The sequence below is a fragment of the Octopus sinensis genome, linkage group LG9 (genome assembly GCF_006345805.1).
Source record: "Octopus sinensis linkage group LG9, ASM634580v1, whole genome shotgun sequence".
In the NCBI taxonomy this organism is placed as follows: Eukaryota; Metazoa; Mollusca; class Cephalopoda; order Octopoda; family Octopodidae; genus Octopus; species Octopus sinensis.
The window spans coordinates 103,712,991-103,733,812 of record NC_043005.1 but is presented as its reverse complement, the minus strand read 5'-3'; the positions used below and the strand labels follow the sequence as shown (position 1 = coordinate 103,733,812).

General features: G+C 39.1%; 1 protein-coding gene across 5 annotated transcripts in view; it reads left to right on the top strand.

Moving 5' to 3' along the window:
• The window catches only part of LOC115215684 (caspase activity and apoptosis inhibitor 1), a 187,609-nt gene that overhangs the window by 34,298 nt on the left and 132,489 nt on the right, over window positions 1-20,822 (top strand). For all 5 annotated transcript variants that reach the window (XM_036506210.1, XM_036506211.1, XM_036506212.1 and 2 more), the window contains exon 5: window positions 15,660-15,725. In XM_036506210.1, the coding sequence (XP_036362103.1) occupies window positions 15,660-15,725 (66 nt within the window). The remainder of the gene's footprint in view (window positions 1-15,659; window positions 15,726-20,822) is intronic.

Here is a 20,822-nt window from a genome sequence, read left to right as displayed (position 1 = left end):
GCCGAATCGCTGAGTTACGGGGACGTAAACACACCAGCATCGGTTGTCAAGCGATGTTGGGAGGACAAATACAGACACACACACACATACGCATACATATATCACGTGACCGACCAGACCATCAGATGTAGTTACACATCGCTGGTCACAATGCGTTCCCATTGTTTTAGCCTTCGAATGATGCCACCCCGCTGGCTAAGCGAGCAGGCCACATACATGCGTATATATATATATATATAATATATATATATATATATGTTAATAAAATAGAACATATGCATATATATAAACATATATGTATGTACCTACCTCTACATGTACATATACACGCATATATGTGTACAGGACACCAAAAAGACGTCGAACACATAGAGAGACGAAACACATAGACACAAACCGAGAACAAGACAAGCAAAAAAAAGAGAGATACAGAACAATAAGCACAACGAAAAATCCCCTTCTTCAGTCGCTAAGATTCATCTACTAAACGTTCGAAGGATAAAAGCGAGACGTATACTTCGAAGAAAACTTCCTTCCCGCAAAAAGCAAATCAATAAAATTCTGAGATCTTTTCGCAGAGGGGTAAAAAAAAAGCAAGACGGTAACGACAGTACAACATATAAACAGTAAAAAATATATATATAAACAGTGGAAAAATAAATATATAACAGTGAGAGACAAGACAAGGAGAACAAGATAAGAAGGGCTGTTAATATACATACACGACGGGCTTCTTTCAGTTTCCGTCTACCAAATCCACTCACAAGGCTTTGGTCGGCCCGAGGCTATAGTAGAAGACACTTGCCCAAGGTGCCATGCAGTGGGACTGAACCCGGAACCATGTGGTTTGTATGCAAGCTACTTACCACACAGCCACTCCTACGCCTATATGTATATGGATTTTTAACTGAGGAGGAGGAGGCGCCGCCGCCGCCCCGCCCCCACTTCCCCAAGAAAGACAGCAACCTTGTCACCGTCTTAGCTGACTTAAATGATGATATTTCTACTCTTGCTACCCCACCTCTCCGAAAGATATTAACCATGATTGAAGAACTCTAATAAGACCAAAGCGTGTTGAGAGTTATCTCCCGTACTTGCAGAAATAATTAAAATATTATTAGTTATTGTGTGATATTGTCTTCCTTTTTTTTTTTTTTACCTACGTAATAATATCCATCTTTGTAAGATACCAGCTTTAAATATTGTAACTCTGCTTAATTATTGTTTTTGTAACCATTGTTCTCATTTTATTCATTAAAATACATGAATATATTTGTCGATTATGATACACTGTCAATAATGACATTCTGCTCCTAATCTAGTGTTAACAATAATGAGCTGTATCTGCTCATCGGAGAAACATTTGGCGGATTCATGTCAAAATTATATTCGTAACTCATTTCGCTACGACATAGCTAAGGGAGGTAACCTGTAAGTAATTTTACAAGAGTTATGTTATCATAAGTCTATTCTGTTTCAGTCATTTCATTGCGGCCATGGCGAAGTATCACCTCGAAGTTAGTTAGTTAGTTAATTTGGCTCAAAAGCAAATAGCAAGGCCATGTAGGGGGACATGGAGTTAAGTACAGGGTGGTGTTCATGTAAAGAGTTCAGGCCACTTGAGGTCCAGGGAGGCTTTGAACAAAGCGGTCGTCGGCATCTTCACCATCTCGTCTGGCAGCTTGTTCCACGGATCCGCAACCCGGACGGAGAAAGCTCCTCTCCTTCGATTGAGATGAAATCGTCGCAGGTAGAGCTTTTCGGAATGACCCCGCAGCCGACGCTCCGGAGCAGGAGTGAAGAACAGCTCTTTTGTAGTCGAATGAATCGATCCTAGGACTTCTTTCTTTCTTTTTCTCTTTTTTATTATTTTTTGAAGCCTGGTATTATTCTTTCGGTCTCTTTTTGCTGAATCGTTATGTTACGGGGACGTAAACACACCAACACCGGTTGCCAAGCAGTGATGGGACACACACATATACAATAGGAATCTTGCAGTTTCCTTCTACCAATTCCACTTACAAGGCTTTGGTCGGCCTAAGGCTCTAGTGGAAGACACTTGCCAAAGGTGGCCACACGGTGGGACTGAACCCAGAACCATCTGGTTGGGAAGCATGCTTCTTACCACACAGTCATCCCTCCGCCTATATACTTTCATTTATTCATTCTAATTGTAAATTAATATTTTAAATGCTTGCTTTTGAAGTTCTTCCACTTGCAATGCCTCCTTCCCCACCAACTTCATTAAAGAAATTCAGAGTTGACTGTTGGACTAATCATTAAGTTGTTTGTAACGCAGTGTCACTCTGTACTCAGGAGCTGGGCTGTGTCCGGTTACTTCGTATGGTTTGGGAGCATCAGCTCAGACTATTTCATCATGTTACATGATTTCCTGAGCTGGACTCCACATATCATGTTCTCTCCTCTGAGGATCCCGCTGTGATGATGCCTTTGTGTTGGTCAACCACATGACAAAAGTACCTTGTTGAAATGTGGATTGAGTGGGATTCTGTTCGATCGGTGCTTGACCAAATACCAACAAATGGCAATGGCAATGGTCTGCTGCAATGGCACATGACTCTAAATAAAAGAGTGGGTCAGACAATTTCATCTATGTACACACACACACACACACACAGACACACACACACAGACACACACACACACATTGTCATCATTTGTTTAATGTCCACTTTTCCAACATTTCATGCAACAGACGGAATTGCTCCAGGCAGATTTTCTATGTCCAGACACCCATCATTTTACTTGTTTCCAAATAAGATATCTTCCCCGTGGCCAGGAATGGAAGACTGGCAAACAGCATTGCTTGTATAATGGTGACACGCATTTTAGAACTATCATATGATGTCATGTCAAAGACATACATTACACACATGAGCACGTGCATACTTACATACAGGCACACACACACTTTCTCTATCTCTTTCTCACACACACAAGCGCCTTTCAGTTACTGTCAACAAAATCTGCTCCAAAGGCTTTGGTCTGCCCAGGGACCTAATAAAAGACAAGAAGAGTAAATTGCTTATGGCATCCTAGACCAGTACTCTGCGACCAGTGTGCCATGGAACACTGGTGTGCTGCAGTGTAACCAGAATATAATTTTTTTTCCTATACTTTTAGTTAGGTTTTTAGTTCAGGTGTGCCACCAAATTTTGTAAAGAATATAAGTGTACCACAAGTGAAAAAAGGCTGCAGAGCACTGTCCTAAACTCCCACAGAACTCTGAAAGGACGTCAGAATTCTTGGTCAAGTTTGATAGAGCCGATGAAAAGTAATGACATTTGGTGTTGTATACACACAACCGTTTCCAATGACTTACTGTTGTATATTGCCAGTTGTGTAGTTGTGACATGTAGTGGTATGTAATGACTAATGTATAGCAAATACACTGTTTTCTTATTTCTTTATTGCCCACAAGGGGCTAAACGTAGAGGGACAAACAAGGACAGACAAAGAGATTAAGTCGATTACATCGACCCCAGTGCGTAACTGGAACTTAATTTATCAACCACGAAAGGTTGAAAGGCAAAGTCGACCTCGGCAGAATTTGAACTCAGAATGTAGCGGCAGACGAAATACTACAAAGCATTTCGCCCGACGTGCTAATGCTTCTGCCAGCTCGCAGACTTATGTATAGCAAAGACATTGTATTCTTACCATTGTATAATCACTATTGTATACCAATGACAAGCAGTTGTATTGTACAATATTGTACAGTTACTTTTCTGTATAGTTACTTTCATAATACAGTGGTGCACGGTGTTGTATATAATTAGGACATATGTGGTGACTCCTAATATAGATAATAGATGTTGGTCTGTGACAAGATCATCATCATCATCATCGTTTAATGTCCGTTCTCCATGCTAGCATGGGTTGGACGGTTCGACTGGGGATCGGGGAAACCAGAAGGCTGCACCAGGCTCCAGGCAATGTTTCTACAGCTGGATGCCCTTCCTAATGCCAACCACTCCGTGAGTGTAGTGGGTGATTTTTACGTGCCACGCGAGGCTGGCAACGGCCACGGTCGGATTGGTGCATTTTAAGTGCCACCGGCACGGAAGCCAGTTGAGGCGGCACTGACATCGGCCACGATTCGGATGGTGCTTTATACGTGCCACCGGCACATATAATTTGTAAAGAAATTCGCATGAAAATATAACCAATTCAGGTGGAGAGTTGACACCATTCTATATTTCTACCTCACCTATAACAGCTAGCATTCCCCATGTTAAAAATGTGGTCGTTATTCTCTGACTGGTTTTGGTGTGAAATAGCATCACACTTTGGTAAGCTCATAGAATGGCGGTGATGTTTTTGGTAACGCGCCCCCCCCACATTTGTGTCATTTCATAAATTTAGTCTTTGGTTTCCAACGATATTGAGATGTACTTATTTTGTTTTTACACACGTAGTTTGTTGCTCTCTCTCACCCTCCCCTTCTCTCTCTCTCTCTCTCTTCATATATATATATATATATATATATATATATACATATATGGGCGCAGGAGTAGCTGTGTGGTAAGTAGCTTGCTTACCAACCACATGGTTCTGGGTTCAGTCCCACTGCGTGGCACCTTGGGCAAGTGTCTTCTGCTATAGCCTCAGGCTGACCAAAGACTTGTGCGTGGATTTGGTAGACGGAAACTGAAAGAATCCTGTCGTACCAGGTGGTGCTATTAAGTTAGACATGGCCTGGGCCAATAATGGCCGAAACCTATCAAAGTATCAAAGTATATATGTATATATGTGTGTGTTTTTGTGTCTGTGTCTGCCCCCCCCCCAACATTGCTTGACAACCAATGCTGGTGTGTTTACGTCCCCGTGACTTAGGAGTTCGGCAAAAAAGACCGATAGAATAAGTACTACGCTTACAAAGTATAAGTCCTGGGGTCGATTTGCTCGACTTAAAGATGGTGCTCCAGTATGACCACAGTCAAATGACTGAAACAAGTAAAAGAGTACAACATACATACACACATACATACATATGCTGACTTCGAAGTAATGGTTAGCTAATCCGTCATAAAATAGTCGTATGGTGGTTTAGCTGGCCGAATCTTCGAAGTTACTGTCAATACTCCCCTTGTTAAAGAAGGATAAATTTGTGCTCTACCAAAAGTATTAAGTAATCCTTTAGTTCAGCGTAAAATTTGATTTTATTACAACGTAAAAGCATTGACATATGCGTGTGTGTGTAGGTGGAGGAGAGAGAGGGATTTGCCTGGCGTTATTGATTGCACGTAATGGTAGGCAGCTTCAAGTAATTCTCAAAAAGGAAGTCCCAGTAATCCAAAATTTAAATATGACAAGAGTAATTTCCCTTGTTTTCCGGGGAAGTAATTCAGGTTTACTCGTTTTTGAAATTTCCTCAACGGCTTCTTTTTTAGAAGTACTTCAGCATATACCGCCACGTGTATGTGCGTGTGAGCCACCCCTCTTCCTGTCTGTCTGTCTGACTGTCTCTCTCTCCATACACACACACACATATGGCTGTGTATTGGTCGTGTGTAAGCAGGGGTAGGGTATTTTACCATCTTCAGTACCATACCGTGTTACTTGTCAGCAACAACATAGGGAAAGTTCAGCAATTACATGAAAATAATTAACTTAACTTCTAATAGGCAGTTGGTGTTATGTCCTGGTTGAAAAGTGGAACAGCTGTGAAGGTTTGAAAACTGGCAATGGTTTTGTTTTCAAGTCCTCAAACCTTAATAGTTTGGTAAAAGTAGCTGGCATGAATTTGTAACAGGATGAAGGTCTCAGGAACACTTGAGGGGTGTCGGTCTTATCCTGTTACATTCAATTGTGTCGAAAGGAAAACCAAAACTTCGACTATCTTCAACAGCAATAAATAATACTTTATTTCGTCTGGATTCGCAAATAAAATATATACACATACATTTTCTTCAGGGCGAACCAGTAGCCAAGTCCATAACACTATTCACAATTGTTAACTTGTGTGAGCCAAAATGCTGTCTCCGTTCCCACGTAGAAGGGGGCTTCTCTACGTGTTAGGTTTTCCCTTGAGAAAAGGTTGAGTCGTGTCCACTCGATAGGGCTGCAGCTACAAAAAAGACCGCTCTAGCAGGAAAACTTTCTGTTTGCAGTTCTCTGCGCATGCGCATGAAGGAACTTCCGGCGGTCTACTAGAAGTAATCCAACTCTGTGCATGCACGCTGAAAACTTCCAAAACAGCGTCACTACAAATTCTTTTGACAAAGACCCTTCACACAGAGAGATAGATAGAGAGACAGAGAGATGTGTGAAAGAACAGACTGATAAACGGTTGGATGAAGTTGACGCTTATAAGTAAAGGCAACCACTGGCTTCGGTTATTAAACAGAAACTACTTTGTGACATTCTCTTTGGAATTCCTTAAAAATTTATAATTCTATCTTCTACTAACATATCATCATCATCATCATCATCATTTTACTGTTCACTTTTCCTATGCTTGTATGGATTAGATGGAGTGTATTGAGGCAGATTTTCTATAGTTGGGTGCTTTTCCTGTTGCCAACCCTCTACTTGGTTCCAAGGGACTAATATTTCCTTATGGCTAGATATGTTTTCACAGGATATTGGAAATGAATGGCATCCATTTGCAACATTAAATGATATCAAGACAAGAAGACACAGACAGACTCACATACTCTATCTTTCTCTCTCTCTCTCTCTATCTATCTATCTCTCTGTCACACACACACTCATACATACATGGGTCACATTAAGTCAATATAAATATATGTGTGTATACACACATACATATACATGTATGTATGTTTGTATGTATATATGACTAGCCTCTTTAAGTTTCTGGTTACCAAATTCACTCACAAGGTTCTGACCAGCCTGGGGCCATAGTAGAAGAGACATACTGAACTGTGTGTGTAAAAAGTAAGCAGTGTTTTGAAACATGAAATTCATCGCAATATATTTCAACAATTCAGAAATTTTATTCATCAAAGTAAGAACCATTGCAATCAACACATTTTTTGCTGAGTTACAAGTTTGTTTATTCCGGTAACATACAAACCTGGAGTTCTGGAGGAGATGAACACTTTGTATGTACTTTCAGCATCGGTTTGATTTTTGAACTCCTTTTCTTGCAGGAAAATATCAAGATACTTGAAAGAGTGGTAGTCGGTATGAGAGAGGTCTGGTGAATAAGCTGGGTGGAGAAGAACTTCATAGCCAAGTTCCCTCAACTTCTGGAGCATCATTAATGAAGCGTGTGGTCGAGCATTGTCATGAAGAATGACTGGCCCTCTTCTGTTTACCAGTGTGGGACAGAGGAGTTGCAGTTTTTTGTTCATTTTGGCAATTCCATGGCAATGAGTTTGTGCAGTAATGGTTTTTTTCTAGGTTTTAAGAAGCTATAGTAGATGAATCCAGCAGTACACCACCAGACAGTCACCTTAACCTTCGTTTTGAAGAGCTTGGGTTTAGGGAAGGTTTCCGGTGCTTCATTTTGGTCCAACCACTGCGAAGAATATTTTATATTATTGTAAAGAATCCATTTTTCATCCCAAGTTACAATACGGTCAGGAAATGGATTGGTTTAGTTACAGAGAAGAAGCAATGAGCAAATTTCATATCTCTGTATTTTCTGATTTTCATTCAAATCGTGTGGTATCCATTTGTTGTGCATTTTTTGATTTTCCGATCACATGCAGATGGTTGCTGGCAGTTTTCTGGATAAATTGAAGTTCTTTTGCCAGTTCTCAAATGGTTTTACATCGATCTTTCTCAATGATGGTCTTTAATTGACCGTCATTGATGACAGATGGGTGTCCACTATGCTCACGATCTACAAGGCTCAGGTCTCCACTGTGATATCATTTAAACCATATTCGAGCTGACCACTCACTGGTCATTTCCTCACCAAATGTTTCATTGATATCATGAGCAGTTTCTACTGCTTTACATTCTTTTTTGAAGTTGAATAGCAAAATTGCTTGAATATCACACTTTGACAGTTCCATTTCAGATGATTGTAACAATGGTGGGAAAAACATCAATGTTAATTTATTGATGCATTCAGGCAAGTCTATGTCTGTATTATCAGACAATTCCAAAAAATTGTTTAAAAACAATTCAAGACGCTGCACATAACTGGTGCACATTCTTCATGGTTCAAAACATTGCTTACTTTTCACTCAACTTGATATATATATATATATATATATATATATATATATGTAAAATGAAAAAAAGGAAAATGCACAAACTTGACATAGTTTTAATATATCTATATATATAAAACTGTAGTTGTGTGAGTGTCTGTCCCCTTCGATTTAGATTCCTAACTACTCCCACATTTTGCGGTGCAGTTTAACCAAAACCGGGTATCTTATAGTCGTGATTCATATCGAGCCTGTCTTAGTATTAGCGCGCGTCTACGATGAGTCTACGATTTTAAAAATAATTTAACATCATTTTTTATTCCATTTTAATGCATAATTTTTCGTGTGTCGATGGCGGCGGAGTTGGCGTCCATGGTCACACCGGCACCTGTTTGCTTCTCCCCCTTCTTCCCTCTCTTGTGAAGCTGTGGGGAAGGGAGTGTAAGGAAATCAACGTCGTAAAGCGTTGTCAAGGAGACCAGCGTTCTTTTAGAACAACGACTTCATGGCTTGAAGCCACCAAAACAGAAATGGCTAAGAAAGCCCGAATTGGCATCTATAAGGGAAGTAACTCTCTAAAAATGCTTATATAGTTATTTCCCTTACAAACCCGAGCAACGCCGGGCGATACTGCTAGTATTTTAATATATTTTGTATTTCTCGACTGGTTTCGCTTTCAATAATCATGATATTGAAATTAAGAAAATATGAAATTATAATAGTTTCAATGCCATGGATTAGCAAAAGCAAAACTGGTTGACAAACACAATATGAAATATATTAAAAATACATTAAAAAATATATTGTTTTCTACTCTAGGCACAAGGCCTGAAATTTTGCAGGGAGGGGGGGGGCAGTCGATTAGATTGACCCTAGTATGCAACTGGTACTTAATTTATCAACCCCGAAAGGATGAAAGGCAAAATTGACCTCAGTGGAATTTGAACTCAGAACATAAAGACAGACAAAATACTGCTGAGGATTTTGCCTGGCATGCTAACATTTCTGCCAGTTGCCACCTTATAATATTTTTTTCTTTTCTACTCAAGGCACAAGGCCTAAAATTTTTGGAGAGGGGGCCAGTCAATTTGGTCGACCTCAGTACACAATTGGTACTTAATTTATCGGCCCTGATAGGATGAAAGACAAAGTCGACCTCTGTGGAATTTGAGCTCAGAATGTAAAGACAGACGAAAGACCATTAAGCATTTTGTCCGGCATGCTAATATTTCTACCTGTTCAGTGTCTTACATTTAAAAATACATTAAAACTATGTAAACTGTGTGTATTTTCCTTCTTTTATTTATATACTAGCAGTATCGCCCGGCGTTGCTCGGGTTTGTAAGGGAAATAACTATATAAGCATTTTTAGAGAGTTACTTCCCTTATATAAACCGAGCGAAAAATGCATTAAAAATGCAGAAAAATGATAGTAAATTTTTTTTTAAATCGTAGACTCATCGTAGATGCGCGCTAATACCCAGAAGACCTCGATATAAATCACGACTATAAGATACCCGCTTTTGGTTAAACTGCACCGCAAAATGTGGGAGTAGTTAGGAATCTAAATCGGAGTAGACAGACACACACACGACTTCAATTTTATATATAAAGATATATTTTTTGCATTACAACTCACCACATGGGATAATCGAAATTTCTCCCTTTGTGTTACTATATATATGTATCATCATCATCATCATCATCGTTTAACGCTCACTTTCCATGCTAGCATGGGCTGGACGATTTGACTGAGGTCTGGCGAACCAGATGGCTGCGCCAGGCTCCGATCTGATCTGGCATAGTTTCTACAGCTGGATGCCCTTCCTAACACCAACCACTCCGAGAGTGTAGTAGGCTCTTTTATGTGCCACCGGCATGAGGGCCAGTCAGGCGGTACTGGCAACGGTCATGCTCAAATGGTGCTTTTCATGTGCCACCTGCACAGGAGCCAGTCCAGTGGCACTTGCAATGACCTTACTTGAATGTATATAAGCGGAAAGTGTAACCTCTCAAAAGAGCTGTTCTTCACTCCTGCTCCAGAGCGACGGCTGCGGGGTCATTCTGAAAAGCTCTATCTGCGACGATTTCATCTCAATCGAAGGAGAGGGGCTTTCTACGTCCGGGTTGCGGATCCGTGGAATAAGCTGCCGGACGAGATGGTGAAGATGCCGACGACCGCTTGGTTCAAAGTCTCCCTTGACCACAAGTGGCCTGAACTCTTTACATGAACACCACCCTGTACATAAATCCATGTCCCTCTACATGGCCTTGCTTTTTGCTTTTTGAGCCAAAAAGTTAACTGACTAACTAACTATGTATGTATGTGTGTAAAATAATATACTTTATTCTACAGATGTATTACATGTCTGTACATTTGCGTCTTACATCTATTATTATCATCATCATCATCATTGAATGTCTGAAAAATGACCATTTAAATGATGGTGCTGTTAGATGTAAGAAGGAAATGTGCAGACACATAATGCTTCTGTAGGATAAAGGAGTCAATATGTTGAATAAAATTTATTTTCAATTTATTTAGACATGACACTCACTTCAGTATTTTGACAGACGTGGTCTTTGGCTTTGCAAAAGTGCTTTGTATTTAGAAAAAAAATACCTTTAGTGAAACTTTGAGGTCATCTTTTAAGTTTTATATATATATCTATATCTATATATATATATATTATATATATAAATATATATATATAAAATCAAAAATGAAAAAAATCAAAAATCAAAATTGATCAACATGAATGGAAATTGTCGCTGGGATATCAGTGCTGGTGGTACATAAGAGAACCATCCGAACGTGGCCGTTGCCAGTGCCGCCCTGACTGGCTTCCGTGCCGGTGGCACGTAAAAAGCACCATCCGATCGTGGCCGTTGCCAGCCTTGCCTGGGCTCCGTGCCGGTGGCACGTAAAAAGCACCATCCGACCGTGGCCGTTTGCCAGACTTGTCTGGCACCTGTGCAAATGGCACGTAAATAGCACCCACTACACTCATGGAGTGGTTGGTGTTAGGAAGGGCATCCATCCGTAGAAACATTGCCAGATCAGACTGGGCCTGGTGCAGCCTTCTGGCTTCACAAACCCCAGTTGCACCGTCCAACCCATGCCAGCATGGAAAGCGGAAGCTAAACGACGATGATGATGATGATATATATATACACTCACACACATATATATTATTAAAGGGGCTAGTCGCAATTCAAAACCAAATGGTACAAGTACAAGTACAGATGTCATTAAAAGTGACTAAGGGTGCAAGTAAGCACCAGCATTGCTAGAAATAAGTGTTAAAATAATTTTTAGCCACAGACGGAACATTCTCTGTTACAAAAGCACTTATCTATTGACTAACAAGGGCAAAAAGGCCCCTAAGCAAACAATTTCAGATCATATATATTTGTGTGTGTGTGTGTGTGACTGCACACATACAAAATGAGAACAAAACAAACACTTTAAGCCATTTTCCGAGACCCTCGCACTCTTACCGAAGGTTTCTGTGGCCTGGGTCTCTTTGGCTGGTAAGAAAGGCTAAGCTAATATGTCTGAAAGAGACAGCCAGATGTAGGGGCTGCCAAGAGAGTCAGGAATGTTACACTCAAAATCCTTGGTGGGGTTGCATTGCATTTATGGCTTTGATAGATGGTCATTGACCTCTGGCTTAGTTCATCTCCCCTTATAGATGGGCATCATTTAAATTAAATGACCATATTTCTTACACATAAAAACACTTACATGAATGCATGTACACAAACACACACCCACGCTATCCACTCCATCACCTCCAATACAAACCACACACACAATGTTAAATATGGAATAGCCTGATATAACTGAATAAATATATTGTAATCCATGTGTTGAGTAGTCTTTCTCTATTGTGTATATAAAAAAACTCTGTGTGTATGAGAGAGAGAGAGAGAGAGAGAGGGGGAGATTAGAAATCTTTGGGGAATATGAACAAAAAACAGGTGCGGTTCCTAGTCAAGTGAATACCAGCAAACTCCAATATGAGCCAATGAGGTAAGGTCTATATGGTTGTACAGCCTTCTGGAATTAGCACCAGAATATTCATCAAATCCTAGAAAAGGAAACATACATTGGTTAGAATAGTGTAAGGCATATTAAAACTGAAAACAAGACGGAATGGTCATGAAAGAAACATACGATTAAGGACCTACCCATGATCTGGAGTTTAAAGATCTACCCAATTAGGGTCTGATGATCTGGAGTTTAAATACCTACCCAATTAGGGTTTGATGATCCGGAGTTTAAAGACCTACTCAATTAGGGTCTGATGATCTGGAGTTTAAAGACCTACCCAATCAGGGTCTGATGATCTGGAGTTTAAAGACCTACTCAATTAGGGTCTGATGATCTGGAGTTTAAAGACCTACTCAATTAGGGTCTGATGATCTGGAGTTTAAAGAACTACCCAATCAGGGTCTGATGATCTGGAGTTTAAAGACCTGCCCAATTAGGGTCTGATGATCTGGAGTTTAAAGACCTGCCCAATTAGGGTCTGATGATCTGGAGTTTAAAGACCTACTCAATTAGGGTCTGATGATCTGGAGTTTAAAGACCTACTCAATTAGGGTCTGATGATCTGGAGTTTAAAGACCTACTCAATTAGGGTCTGATGATCTGGAGTTTAAAGACCTGCCCAATTAGGGTCTGATGATCTGGAGTTTAAAGACCTACTCAATTAGGGTCTGATGATCTGGAGTTTAAAGACCTACTCAATTAGGGTCTGATGATCTGGAGTTTAAAGACCTACTCAATTAGGGTCTGATGATCTGGAGTTTAAAGACCTACTCAATTAGGGTCTGATGATCTGGAGTTTAAAGACCTACTCAATTAGGGTCTGATGATCTGGAGTTTAAAGACCTACTCAATTAGGGTCTGATGATCTGGAGTTTAAAGACCTACTCAATTAGGGTCTGATGATCTGGAGTTTAAAGACCTGCCCAATTAGGGTCTGATGATCTGGAGTTTAAAGACCTACTCAATTAGGGTCTGATGATCTGGAGTTTAAAGACCTACTCAATTAGGGTCTGATGATCTGGAGTTTAAAGAGTTGCCCAATTAGGGTCTGATGATCTGGAGTTTAAAGACCTACTCAATTAGGGTCTGATGATCTGGAGTTTAAAGACCTGCCCAATTAGGGTCTGATGATCTGGAGTTTAAAGACCTACTCAATTAGGGTCTGATGATCTGGAGTTTAAAGACCTACTCAATTAGGGTCTGATGATCTGGAGTTTAAAGACCTACTCAATTAGGGTCTGATGATCTGGAGTTTAAAGAGTTGCCCAATTAGGGTCTGATGATCTGGAGTTTAAAGACCTACCCAATTAGGGTCTGATGATCTGGAGTTTAAAGACCTACCCATTAGGGTCTGATGATCTGGAGTTTAAAGACCTACTCAATTAGGGTCTGATGATCTGGAGTTAAAGACCTACTCAATTAGGGTCTGATGATCTGGAGTTTAAAGACCTGCCCAATTAGGGTCTGATGATCTGGAGTTTAAAGACCTACTCAATTAGGGTCTGATGATCTGGAGTTTAAAGACCTACTCAATTAGGGTCTGATGATCTGGAGTTTAAAGAGTTGCCCAATTAGGGTCTGATGATCTGGAGTTTAAAGACCTACTCAATTAGGGTCTGATGATCTGGAGTTTAAAGACCTGCCCAATTAGGGTCTGATGATCTGGAGTTTAAAGACCTACTCAATTAGGGTCTGATGATCTGGAGTTTAAAGAGTTGCCCAATTAGGGTCTGATGATCTGGAGTTTAAAGACCTACCCAATTAGGGTCTGATGATCTGGAGTTTAAAGACCTACTCAATTAGGGTCTGATGATCTGGAGTTTAAAGACCTACTCAATTAGGGTCTGATGATCTGGAGTTTAAAGACCTACTCAATTAGGGTCTGATGATCTGGAGTTTAAAGACCTGCCCAATTAGGGTCTGATGATCTGGAGTTTAAAGACCTACTCAATTAGGGTCTGATGATCTGGAGTTTAAAGACCTACTCAATTAGGGTCTGATGATCTGGAGTTTAAAGACCTGCCCAATTAGGGTCTGATGATCTGGAGTTTAAAGACCTACTCAATTAGGGTCTGATGATCTGGAGTTTAAAGACCTACTCAATTAGGGTCTGATGATCTGGAGTTTAAAGACCTACTAAATTAGGGTCTGATGATCTGGAGTTTAAAGACCTGCCCAATTAGGGTTGATGATCTGGAGTTTAAAGACCTACTCAATTAGGGTCTGATGATCTGGGTTTAAAGACCTACCCATTAGGGTCTGATGATCTGGAGTTTAAAGACCTACTCAATTAGGGTCTGATGATCTGGAGTTTAAAGACCTACTCAATTAGGGTCTGATGATCTGGAGTTTAAAGACCTACTCAATTAGGGTCTGATGATCTGGAGTTTAAAGACCTGCCCAATTAGGGTCTGATGATCTGGAGTTTAAAGACCTACTCAATTAGGGTCTGATGATCTGGAGTTTAAAGACCTGCCCAATTAGGGTCTGATGATCTGGAGTTTAAAGACCTACTCAATTAGGGTCTGATGATCTGGAGTTTAAAGACCTACTCAATTAGGGTCTGATGATCTGGAGTTTAAAGACCTACTCAATTAGGGTCTGATGATCTGGAGTTTAAAGACCTGCCCATTAGGGTCTGATGATCTGGAGTTTAAAGACCTACTCAATTAGGTCTGATGATCTGGAGTTTAAAGACCTGCCCAATTAGGGTCTGATGATCTGAAGTTTAAAGACCTACTCAATTAGGGTCTGATGATCTGGAGTTTAAAGAACTACTCAATTAGGGTCTGATGATCTGGAGTTTAAAGACGTACTCAATTAGGGTCTGATGATCTGGAGTTTAAAGACCTACTCAATTAGGGTCTGATGATCTGGAGTTTAAAGACCTACTCAATTAGGGTCTGATGATCTGGAGTTTAAAGACCTGCCCAATTAGGGTCTGATGATCTGGAGTTTAAAGACCTACTCAATTAGGGTCTGATGATCTGGAGTTTAAAGACCTACTCAATTAGGGTCTGATGATCTGGAGTTTAAAGACCTACCCAATTAGGGTCTGATGATCTGGAGTTTAAAGACCTACCCAATTAGGGTCTGATGATCTGGAGTTTAAAGACCTACCCAATTAGGGTCTGATGATCTGGAGTTTAAAGACCTACCCAATTAGGGTCTGATGATCTGGAGTTAAATAACAGCAAGAGTTATAACAATTTTTGTGTATTAATAAACCATTTTTCTATTTGAATTACATTTTCATCTGTATCTCAGTGATAAAAACGACATGCCATGTCCCTCAATGGTGTAAGTGGTGACTAAAAAAGGGATGATGCCAAGTAAGGCCTCTATCAGTAAAGTAATACCTCAGAATAAACTTTGGAAAGGCTGATGTACAGTATTAATTAGTTCATCAGTTTAAATGATTTTTCATCTCATGACCATTATTATTTCAGGTGATGACCCCATAACTATATCTTCATCTGGTACAGATGAATCAGCAGATGAAGGTGGAAATAACTGTAAGTACTTTTTTTTTCCCTTTCCTTTAATCTTTTCCTTCCTGTACTTCTAATGAAACACACTAATTATGTGTTTTAATTAACTTTGGAAATAATCAAGAATTCACAAAGGCATAGTAAAATAAACTAACTTTGTGATCTTTTCTATTATTTCTGTTATGGCCGACGTATGTAAAGCTTTGACTATGGAACAAAATCAATGACAATCTACGATGCACACCACATATTATTTGTAATACAATTAACTATTAAACAATGGAATGAAATCAGAGACATTAACTATTATGTTCACTAAACTTATATCATCATCATCATCGTTTTACGTCCGTTTTTCGTGCTAGCATGGGTTGGACGGTTTGACCGGGGTCTGGGAAGCCAGGAGGCTCCACCAGGCTCCAGTCTGATCTGGTAGTGTTTCTACAGCTGGATGCCCTTCCTAACGCCAACCACTCCGTGAGTGTAGTGGGTGCTTTTTACGTGCCACCTGCACAGGTGCCAGGGGAGGCTGCCAGCGGCCATGTTCGGATGGTGCTTTTTATGTGCCACCGGCACAGGTGCCAGGGGAGGCTGGCAGCGGCCACAATCGGTTGATGCTTTGTACATGCCACCGGCACAGAAGCCAGTCAAGGCAGCGCTGGCATCAGCCACGTTCGGATGATGCTTTTTACGTGCCACCGGCACAGGTATCACAACTACCATTTCCATTTGATATTTATTTCGATGTTCATGTACTTGACTCAATAGGTCTCCTATTTGTAGTATTTGTCAGGCAGCTGACTGATATATTAAATTAATTACTGGTATATTTTGCTGAGGGGACAGCAAATGTATTCTGTCCACTGAGATTGTAGGTTCAAGTCCAGCCATACTCTTTTTCTGTTTTGCTATGAAAAAAAAACATGAAAATGTATTCCAGTCCACTGAGATTTGTTGATGCATTCATTACCGTTATTGTTGTACTGTAGCAGAATAACATTTTTGTTAAGCTGTCTTTGGTTCGAGTGGTTGGAATGAGTGAGATGCTCCCTTCATGTTGCACGGTACTTAGTTTCATGGGCGAGCTGGCAGAAACGTTAGCGCGCCGGGAGAAATGCCTGCCGCTACGTTCTGAGTTCAAATTCCGCCGAGGTCGACTTTGCCTTTCATCCTTTCAGGGTCGATTAATTAAGTACCAGTTACGCCCTGGGGTCGATGTAATCGACTTAATCCGTTTGTCTGTCCTTGTTTGTCCTCTCTGTGTTTAGCCCCTTGTGGGTAGTAAAGAAATAGGTATTTCGTCTGCCACTACGTTCTGAGTTCAAATTCCGCCGAGGTCGACTTTGCCTTTCATCCTTTCAGGGTTGTTAAATTAAGTACCAGTTATGCACTGGAGGTCGATGTAATCGACTTAATCTGTTTGTCTGTCCTTGTTTGTCCTCTCTATGTTTAGTCCCTTGTTGGTAGTAAAGAAATAGGTATTTAGTTTCATCGCATTTGAAGCTCAAATTCCTCTAAACCTTAGTTTTCCTCTTCATCTTTTCAGTATTGACAAAATATGTATCTATTATATATTGATTTTGATGATGGGAACCTGTGGAAGAGGTAGACCCACTTGTCCCTCTGCCGGTAAAATGCAGTCCTTTGTTGTGTCAAATATTCGTATACATACATTTGCTACTATTTCTTCAATATGTAGTTCTTGTAGTTTCAATATGTAGTTCTTGTAGTTTCAATATGTAGTTCTTGTAGTTTCAATATGTAGTTCTTAACCACTACGCCATATGCCCACAGGCATATGGCGTAATGGTTAAGAGCACAGGCTACTAACCTCAAGATTCCGAGTTCGATTCCAAGCATTGACATGAACAATAATTATAATTATAATAATAATAGTAATAATAATAATAACATCGCAGGATACCTTAGGAATGAGAACCCAGGTTTGAAATTTCCCCCAAGACACCTAAAGAAGGCTGGAGGGTATATCAGCTGAAACGTGTTAACAACAAACAAGATGAGGACAAAGATCCTTTGAATGTAAATAATGTAAATTATGTATGTATTTCTTGTGCCTGTCGTTATTTGGATGGTATACGCCCAAACCAGCGGGATCATTAGCACCCCAGACAAAAATGAATAGCAGTTGTTCGTCTGTCTTTATGTTCTGAGTTCAAATTCTGCAGAAGTGACTTTGCTTTCCATGTTTCTGGGATCAGTAAAATAAATGTCAGTGAAGCAGTAGGGTCAGTGTAATCAGCTGGCCCCTTCCCACAAAATTTGAGGGCTATAGAAAGGGTTATTTGGAAGGTGTCATTGCGTAGTCACCTAAACACAGAGCATTAACAAGGTGAAATATATATTTCTTTACTACCCACGAGGGGCTAAACACAGAAGGGACAAACAAGGACAGACAAACGGATTAAGTCAATTATATCAACCCCAGTGTGTAACTGGTACTTATTTAATCGACCCCAAAAGGATGAACGGCAAAGTCGACATCGGCGGAATTTGAACTCAGAACGTAACCGCAGACGAAATACCTATTTCTTTACTACCCACAATGGGCTAAACACAGAAGAGACAAACAAGGACAGACAAACGGATTAAGTCAATTATATCGAACCCAGTGCGTAACTGGTACTTATTTAATTGACCCTGAAAGGATGAAAGTCAAAGTCGACCTCGGCGGAATTTGAACTCAGAATGTGGCGGCAGACGAAATACTGCTAAGCATTTCACCTGTTGTGCTAACGATTCTGCCAACTTGCCACCTATCAAGGTGAAATATAATGATGCACTGAAGAGGAAGATGATAATCAGAAATATTGAATTATTACCTTTAGCTATCTTCTACTATGTCTAAATTTCCCCCCCACACGCAGCACATACTTCTGTGCAGTTGCGTTACGTGTCAGCATCAGTATCAGCAGTCATCCCTCCTGTGTGTCCACTTCAGTGACTTCCATTTCCATAGTATTATTTGAGATCTTTATTTATTTTCCTTTTTTTCTTTTTGTGTGTTTTTTTTAAGTGTTAGACATGTTTTGGCTGAGTAAGTTGACGTTTCCCATTCTCAATTGCTTTAGTTTCCAAAATATGACTCGGTAACTCTCGACACCAGAATATACTTTGCTGAAATTGATAAACTGCCAGTGGTGGCCTGTTTCAGTAAAAATTGAATTGGAAATAAAAACTCGTGTGATAGGTATTGTTGTCGGAATTCTTGTAGAATATAGTACAGACTTTGTACGTGTTTAAAGTGATGTATAGTTTTGGGGAACAAACAGGAGAGATAGAATTCAACGCGAATTTTTTTTTTTTTTTTTTTCATAATTTGGCAGAAAAGTTACGAAAGTGACTCAAGGGCCAAAATGTTCATGCATGGCACTTATCATGTCTCTTTGATAAGTGCCATGTGCCAAACTCTTGGCCCTTCTGTCACTTTTGGAACATCACTTCTGATTAAGCACACACACATGCACAGATATATATATATGTGTGTGTATTGATACATGTATATGTGTGTGTGTGAATATATATATATATATATATATATATATATATATATATATATATATATATCGATATATGCCTTTCTATCTATCTATCTGTCTGTCTAGATAAACAGATATAGATATATATATGTAATGATACATACATGAATGTGTATATAGATATGTACATCAATGTATATAAATGTACATGAATGTATATGTGCATATGTATATATAATATGTGTGTATATATAAATGTATATGTATGTATAAATATACATACACATATAACATATATATATATAATATGTGTGTGTGTGTGTGTGTGTACATCATCATCATCGTTTAGCGTCCGTTTTCCATGCTAGCATGGAAAAAGGACGCTAAACGATAATGATGATGTACACACACACACACACACACACACACACACAACACACATATATATATATATATATATATATATGTATATATGTGTATGTATATTTATACATTTATTTATATACAGCTTATATATGCATGTTTGTGCATATTAATAAATACTGATACAAATACACATGCACACACACTTCTGTCTTCTATGCTAATTATGTGTGTATGTTTTGTATCAACCATGATAAAAAAAAGTACGAGAAGTGTTCAGTGTAGAATAACTTTAGTATACTTATAGTCATTCACACAACGGAGTGTGCCGTTACTTAAGTCTCACCTATACATGCGTCACAAAGAAACAGAAAAGCTCCCTTAACTATGCATTTACAAAACAATGTTAGTTGAGAGAAAGCATGTTGTTATTTGTGTTGCAAGGCTTGCAACGATGCGTGCACATGTGTGTGCAATGACTGACCTTGGTGTTAATTAAATAACGAGATTTCCCAGCAGATATAATATGCACCGTTCTCACGCTAACACTAGGGGATGGTGGGACGGTGCTGACATGTGTGCATTTGTGAGTGTATGAAAATGTGTGTCTGTGTCAGTGTGTAATATGTGAGTGAGACTCTGTGTGTGTGTGTGTGTGTTAAACGATGATGATGATGTGTGTGTGTACAGATATATATATACACATACATATATGTATATATATATATTCATACACACACACATATATATATATATATATATATACATATATATATGTATATATATACACATACATATATGTATATATATATATATATATATAATATATTTATACACACACACACACATATAATATACTTATATGTATGTATATATATGTATGTATATATATGTATATATATGTATATATATCTATATATATATATGCATATATATATATATATATACAACTATATATACATATATATATATACATATATATATATATACATAAATATACATATATATATATATACACACACATATATACACACACACACACACATATATATATATATATATATATATATATATATACATTCACACACAGACACAGATACACACACACATGTATATATATATATGTGTGTATGTATATCAGGCTGGTATAATTTCCATGAAGTTATCGCACGATAGAATTAAAATCGTCTCAGAAAGTGAATGCAGTTCTAGAAAGCAAACTGAAGAGAAGAAACAAGCAATACAGGGCACCAGCTTTCTT